Source organism: Chiloscyllium plagiosum, unplaced genomic scaffold (genome assembly GCF_004010195.1).
Source record: "Chiloscyllium plagiosum isolate BGI_BamShark_2017 unplaced genomic scaffold, ASM401019v2 scaf_4785, whole genome shotgun sequence".
Taxonomy (NCBI): Eukaryota; Metazoa; Chordata; class Chondrichthyes; order Orectolobiformes; family Hemiscylliidae; genus Chiloscyllium; species Chiloscyllium plagiosum.
Genome location: NW_025214738.1, coordinates 23335 through 31326, shown reverse-complemented (window position 1 = coordinate 31326; position 7992 = coordinate 23335). Strand labels below are relative to the sequence as shown.

The window sequence follows — 7992 nt, the reverse complement described above, 5'->3', positions numbered from 1 at the left end:
TTCTCTGCCCACATTTCTATACCCTCAACATTGGATCGTCTCATTGGTTTGATGTTGGCAAAATAATAAATTCCAACTCAACTGGATTTTTGCATCCTGGGGCAAAATTTGAACTAATTGGTTAAATTCGAATTGTTATCAAAACAACAACCAAAACTCAGGTGTCCATTTCACAGCTAAATGTTACAAATATTCAATTTTCCAGTACACTCTAGGACTGCCATCTCGTCATATACACAGGCACTTGTAAGCTCTCAGTTCAGAACAGCATTCTCTCTCGCTTAAAGGTACAGTATACGCCTGCAACTTCATAACACTTGGAATCAAAAAAACTGTTTGAGTCCTACTTCGGGACCTGAGCACAAAAGACTAGGTTGACATTCCACTGTAACACTAACCACTGTCCTGTTAACAGCCATTGTTTCAATGGGTTTTTAATATTCAAAGCCTATCTTAATTGATTTTTTATAGATCCACAGTATGATTTCAAAGATGAGTCTGGTGTTATCCCTGATATAAGTATCAGGCAATGACTATCTCCAATAAAGGCCAATCTAAACACCACCTCTTAATATTTAATGGTGTTACTATTACTGAATCCCCTGCCATAAACATCCATGAAGTTACACTGACCAGAAACTCCACTGGATTCACAATATAAACACAGTGGCTACAAGAGCTGGTCAGACATTAGTGCAGCAAGTGGCTCATGTCCTGACATCCAAAGCCTGTCCGCCATCTACAAGGCACAAGTCTTGAGAGTAATGGAATACTCCCCACTAGATAAGGGCAGCTACAGAAAAGTAGGTGCTGGAGGTCTTAAAACACATTAAGGCAGATAAATCCCTAGGACCTGATCAGCTGTTTCCCAGAACTTCAAGCTAAGGAAAAGATTGCTGGGCTCCTTGTTGAAATATTTGTATCATTGACAACCACGGGTTACATGCAGAAGAATGGTCATTTGATAATATTGTGCCGTTATTTATGAAAGGCTATAAGGAAAAGCCAGGACACTAAAGATTGGTGAGCCTTAAGTCCATGGTGGGTAGGTTATTGGAGGGGACTGATGAAGGGCTCCGGTCTGAAACGTCGATTTCCCTGCTCCTCAGATGCTGCTGTGCTCTTCCAGCAACACACTCTCAACTCTGATCTCCAGCATCTGCAGACCTTACTGTCTCCTATTGGAGGGGATTCTAAGGCACAAGGTATCCATCCGTTTGGAAAAGGCAAGGACTGATTAGGGATCGTCAACATGGTTGTATGTGTGGGAAATTGTATCTCTCTAACTTTGAATGAGTTTTTCAAAGAGGTGACAAAGAAGACTGATAAAGTCAGAGTAGAAAACATTGTCTATAGGGACTTCAGAAAAGTGTTTGAAAAGGTTCCACATGGTAGACTGGTAAGTAACATCAGATCACATGGAATGCAGAGAGAACTAGTCAATTGGATACAAAAATCGCTTGAAGGTAGGAAACAGAAAGTGGGGTAGAGAGTTGCTTTTTGGACTGGTGGCCTGTGAGCAATCATTTTGTAGCAATGATGTGCTACAAAATGATTTTCGCATGATTGGTAAGTTTGCAGATGACACCAAAATAGGCAGGGTGCAGATGGGCCAAGGAGGCAGGTACAATTGCATTTAAAAGGCTTCTGGATGGGTACACGAACAGGATAGGTTTAGAAGGCAACTCACCACCAACTCCTCTACTAGGGACAGGCAATAGATGTTGGCACAGCTTGCGATGGCTATGTCCTACAAATTAGTAAAAAAAAATCCTCCAACTAACAGTACAAAGAAGAAACAGATTATCCAGTCATGAAGTCGCTTCTCGCTCCACAGATGCTGCCAGACCAACTGAGTTTCTCCAGAATGTTCTGTGCTTCTATCTGGTCATGAAACTTAACAGAGCTTGCTGCAGTGCTTCCAACGTGAGAGCAGTGACTTTAAAGGTGTGTTCATCATCATTGAGGACCCCCGAGGAACAGCTCTGGGGTGGTAAACGGTGCTATATAACTGTAAATTTTGTTCTATTTATCTTTCCCCCCCACCAATGGCTCCAAAATGCGCGTGTGGTTGAGTAGGCCTCACTGACGTCAGAGTCTGGCAGGAACCAAGATGGCGGCGTCGGGCGGCAGCGGGGGGCGGGCGGTGTTCAGGGGGTGAGAGGACAGGAACGGAGGAGTTGTCCCCGAGCGTGAAGGCCGCCTCGGCTTCCGATTCCATCTCCCCTCCACCAAATCATTATCTTCTGCCGAGAGGGGGATTATGCCTTGTCCCCGAGGCCGGGCCCCGAGTGCACAATGCTGCGTTCCACCGAGTTTTTCCGCAGCATCGAGTGCCCCTTTTACGGCGGTGGCAGCGGCGATGGCGGCTCCTGCAACCGGCCTTATTGTCACTTTCGGCACCGCAGCCAGAAGCCCAGGGAGAAGCCGGAGGGAGACGGGCAGTGTCTAACAGCCGACCGAGGTGAGTCGGCAACAGCAGGTTTCCTAGCTCTGTCTTGTGGAGCCTGGGTCTCCTTCCTGAACCCTCCTTGGTTATACCTGATGTTGGGGTATTTTATTCTGTGTGAGAGTGAGGTGGTCTCCATCTGGGTGCTGTGCCTAAACTGTGGATCATATTATTGAACAGACTTTCCCTTTGGGGAAGTGGGAGGGCTTTCCTCCCTGTACACGTTTGTGTTTGGGGTGTGTTATTCAGTACTGTAATAGTCTTTGAAGTGTCAAGGCCAGCCAGTTTCTATATGGAGTCACCATTAGATCCAACGACAAAACGGGAAACTTCTGTTATGAGGTTCATTTGTGTGTTTATCTGAGATATGTTTCTCGTCTTATGTAACTGTTTTGCAATAACTGATATCTGTCAATAAAAAGGGTGTGACACGTTTGGGGAAAAAAATGTCCATGTAACTTGACCTCAAACTACACATGGTTTTGTTGTGGTTACATTTTCTTAGCTTATCAGCCAGTCCAGATCCAACAAATGTTGGTGTAATCAACATTATGCTCCAGAATCTGAGAAGTGTGCAATGGCCTCCATCTTTCTAATAACTCTAACTAATTATAAAAACTTGATCACTGGTCTATTGTCATTAGTCTAATTTAAATAAGATTCAAAGTAATTATTATCTTTGTACACAAATTTAGATAAATCCATCTGCAGTGCATCTTTTTTTCTCCAGTTTTTGAAGCACACTTTTTGTACAGCAATAACGAAAAGGTCAAAAGGAACAATGTATGTTCCGGAGAAGGATCCCTGGTCTCAACATTAACTCTGCTCAGTCTCCACAGATGCTGTTAAAGTTAAAAATCACACAACACCAGGTTATGGTCCAATAGGTTTATTTGGAAGCACTAGCTTTCGACGAACTGCTTCTTAAGCTAGTGCTTCCAATTAAACCTGTTGGACCATAACGTGGTGTTGTGATTTTTTTAAACTTTGTCGATCCCAGTCCAACACTGGCTCCTCCAAATCGTGGTACACAGATGCTCCCAGACTTGCTGAGTTTCTCCAGCAATTTCTGTTATTGAATCAGATTTCTAGCATTTGCGATTCTTTAGTTTAGTCCTTGCATCTGGTTTAAATATTTTTCTTCTCAAAAATGGAATGATTTCTACCTGAATGCCTATATTCCAGCAATTCTGTATAAAGAAAGCCCTCAAAACTTCTGTTCATTTACTCAGCAATCTTTGGTTATTCCACCTAGCCTACACATCTCTCACCATGCTGGACACATGGACAAACCATCTAACCTGCAGATCTTTGTACTGTGGGAGGAAACTAGAGCACACAGAGGAAACCCATGTAGACATGGAGGGCATACAAGCTCAATCCATACAGTCATCCATCAATGGCTGGAACTGAACCCGAATCCCTGGCACTATGAAGCAGCAGTGCTAATCACTGAGCCACCATTACCTTAGAACAACTCTTAGTAGCTTTGAAAAACAACACAATGGTCTCCTTTCACTTTATTTGATCCAATGGAATTAATCACAGTTCGTCAGTTCTCCAGAGCTAATTTTTCATGCAAAGTGTACAAGATGTGAAGCAGGAGTAGATCATATGACCCATTGAACATTTTCTGAGTAATATGATCTTGGCTGATGTCAGTCCATTTTCCTACGTGGTCCTCATATTTCTTGATTCCAAGAGACCAAGAATTTATGTGTGTCATTCTCCTGAACCTACTCTCCATATTCAGTAGCTTTGATGTACATTCTGTAATGTATTCAAAACTGAACTACGGTTCCAACTCCTGACTTAAATTTAACACTACTACTTGTTCTTACTTTCCTCCTATTTACTAAATCATTACTATTGGCTTGTTTATTTTCAAGCTGTATTTTCCCAATCTATACAGTTTCTTGAAGGTGTACTGGTTTAATCCATAATTTACTGCTTCTTTACATCCTTTTATATCTTTCAGTTGATTGTGACAAAAGCAATGAAAGTATGCAATCAGGTGAGGCATGAAAGGTTCACTTTACACATCTTGTTGACTGCAACAACAAAATTCCTTGTTTAAGCACTAAGCTATACCTCTAATTAAAATACAGGTACCCAATGTCTAGATCAGTAAGGAGTACTTGCAAGATTTTCTTAGTGAAAGAAAGATCAGTTGTATTATCTGCTTAGCAATGTGTTGTACTGTAATACTGCACAGATGTGAGACATTGGGAAACCCTGTGTGTACTTGGTCATTTTCAGCTATATGATCCTGCTTCCCTTTAAGCATACTGTGCACAGAACTCAGAAGTCAGCACAAGAAATTAGGGAGAACATAAATAAAGATGTCATGTCATGCATTTATGTTATGTAAAAGCGTGTAATATTTAAAAGTAGTTCCTTGAAATACAAGCTTGTTTTTGTGTATTCTGTCTGAATACTAAGTTTGTGCCTTTTGATAATTTCAGTTTTGTCTTTGCTTATCTCACATCAGTGGATTTTTGTTCTCCAATAGACCTTTTCATAGATGTTGTTACACACCTGTGGAGTTGATGGGACTTGAACCTGATGTTGTCTGTTACAGTTTAAACAAGTTGTAGAGAACTCCAACCAGAATGTTATGAAAGAATTTACCCAGGTGTTATACAATACTAAAGCGGTCAAATCAATATGAATGCAAGCTGGTACCACAACGTTCCCACTTTATTAGGAACAGAACTACAAAAATCTTTAATACTAAATATACTATCACTAATCCTATTTGGCCCATTAAGGTTACAATACTTCTGGAGTCACTCATAAATTTACGCAGGTGCTCTACTTGTGGCTGTGTCTCTGGGTCTGCAAAGTTGCTTTCTTCCTCTCTCTCTCTGGATGGTCAGCTAATCTCTGCTTTTTGCCATGCTGGTCTTCTCAGATGGTTCCAAGAGAGATATGTTTTTATACTTTTTAGATGGTTTTCTGGAACTTTCTATAGTTCTGGCCAATCAAGGAAATATACTTAATAGTTTTAAACAAGAGTCAATCATTTAGATAGCATGCTACTGTCAGTTTCTTTTATGTAGTCGGACCCGGTACCTTTCTGTCTGGGCTGTCCTTAGTTTCATGTATAGATTGTTGAGGGTGTCTGGGCAGAATAAAACTGTTGCCTTTTATATTATGTTAATATCATGAGCACTTTACTGCAATGTTTGCACTGCCTGGTGTAGAATTTTTGATATTTCAGTGTTTCACTTGGCCAGTGTACCCAGCATCGCTTGTTGTTCAAGTTAGCAATCTATCAGTGTTTGGGCAGCTAGGAGGCTGCTACAATGGGCCATGTATTCCAGACATGGAAGATTAAGTCACTATAGTTTCTCTGTTGCATTGCAGAGGGATTGACTGACTGGTGGTAACAACCTGAGGGTTGCAACATTTCAAGGTAGACGAAATGGGATCTTAGTGGTTTTCTTAGCTAATGAGGGAAATGAACCTGCGCTGTTGGCATCACTCTACATTGCAAACTAGCTATCTAGCCAACTGAACTAACCAACTCTAAGTCATTTGCGACTTGGCCAATTTCTGGTCAAATGATTGATGGTGACCACTTTGTACTTTTCTTTCCCCCTAGTTTAAGACCTTTTTAATTACTGAAATTCTGAGGTAGTAACTGTAATGCAAATTTGCTGTAATGCAATTGATGAATCTGGGAAGCTGTTTCTAAAGCATGAGCATTTAAAATGTGTGTTGGCTGTAACACAATCACATTGCTGACACTTTAAGTGCTATTTCTAAAGCACAATTTTTCTATAACACGATGTTGCAAAAGAATGCAACCATCGTGTAATAGAAGAACTGACTATTCGAAAATCAATAAACCTTTATATTGAAGAAAAAGATATAATTATGGTAATAAAATTATTGCACACAGTTCTCCACATTCATTTTTATTGTAATCTTTGTTGCGCCCTGAAATATTTTACAATCACTTTACTGTTTGCCTTTCTTGTACAATGTTAACATTATAAGTTGATATTCTTCTCCAATACAGTACTCCAATTATCTGTGTACAAAGAAAAATATTTCCAGTTGATTTCTGGAATTTGGGACTTCCAATCTGTACAGCTTCTGTTATTCTAATTTCTCTTAACAAACCCTCTTGTTCTTTTCACATTTCCAAAAGTATTATATGTAGGGGAACTTCAATTATCCGAATATCTGATTATTCGAAGGAGATTGCAAGGTCCTGATAGAAACATTACCTCAGACGTATTTCCAACACTGATTGTGTCTTTTGTTTACAATGATTAAACAGGCACCGTCTCCAAATGACTGACCTTCAGCCCTCCCTCTCTGCCCACACTTTCCCTGGAGTTCTACAGAGAGGTGTACCCTAAACCTCCCTTCCCCAGATAATCTCTGCAACGTTGTCCTGTACAGGGTAAAGGTGGAACTTGTCAAAATGTTGCAGTAAAATGTTGTGTGTGTATGTGCTATTTGGAAACTTACCCCACAAAGGCAGCAGCAGCAGTCTTGTTGAAGGTGTCCAGTCCAGCTGCCCTGGAGAGGGGATGGAAAGGCGGGTGGGTAGGGGACAGTGTTGGACAGGGTTTGGGGGGGAGGTGGGGGGTTGGTGTTGGACAGGTTTTAAGGGCATGCGGAGAGCGGCGTTGGGCGGGGGGGAGCATGTGATCTGCTGCTGCCTCATTTCCTGAACAGGGAGCAGACTTTAAAAACTCCGAGCCCCAGAGGAAAGGCATTTAATCGATTAACCAAGTAATCGATTATCTGAACGAAATATTGCCTGTCCATCTCGTTCAGATAATCGAGGTTCCTCTGTATACACTTGATCATTTTATAACAAGTCTTCTGAGTAGCTTTGTGGGATGCCCTCAAAATTCCATATGCACTATGTTTACTTGTTTAATTCATTTGGTCACTTCAAGAAATTTTGTTTAATTTGTCAAACATATTACATGTTTGATTTCTTTGGTCACTTCCTGAGCGCACTTTCTTTTCACTTGATGTTAATCTTGACTCATTATCTGGAAAGTCCTTGGCTGAGGATGATTTTTATAGCATGGTAAAAAGTGAGGGTTCTGATGTAAAGTGTGTGATTTATATATATTTAACGATCATTTAGAGTTTGGATTTCAATCAGTAATTTGTGGATTTTGATCTGTCTCTCTGGGGATTAATGATTAACTTGTAAATATTTGTGTAGCCATGGTGATTTCTTTTGAAATATTAGTGTGAAATCTTTTTGAATGTAAGGGGGTTTTGATTAATTTGAGAAAGCTTACATGTAAACAATCTAGTGCATCGGGTTTTCATTATCGAAGATTCTGGATTGTTTGGAGCTTGGAAAAAAGACTTTGAATTAAAATGAATTTTAAGAAGTTTTACAAATGTCTTTGCTGAAGCTGGCTGTGTAAAATAGATGCTCCTGAGAAATTGAGGTAGTTTAGGACTGTTCAGAAATTTGTTACCTCCCTGGAAGGAGTTTAGTCTAGAACTTCTAGACCTCAAGTATTTGAAGCTACTTTAAGCTGAGAAAGTCTCTAAGC

At 40.5% G+C, this 7992-nt stretch overlaps 1 protein-coding gene across 1 annotated transcript in view; it reads left to right on the top strand.

Moving 5' to 3' along the window:
* Nucleotides 1-1708: 1708 nt before the first annotated feature.
* The window catches only part of LOC122548007 (RNA exonuclease 1 homolog), a gene marked incomplete at its 3' end in the record, with an annotated part of 29615 nt that continues 23331 nt past the window's right edge, over nt 1709-7992 (top strand). The window contains exons 1-2 of the mRNA XM_043686560.1: nt 1709-2464; nt 4428-4463. Of these exons, the coding sequence (XP_043542495.1) occupies nt 2299-2464; nt 4428-4463 (202 nt within the window). The remainder of the gene's footprint in view (nt 2465-4427; nt 4464-7992) is intronic.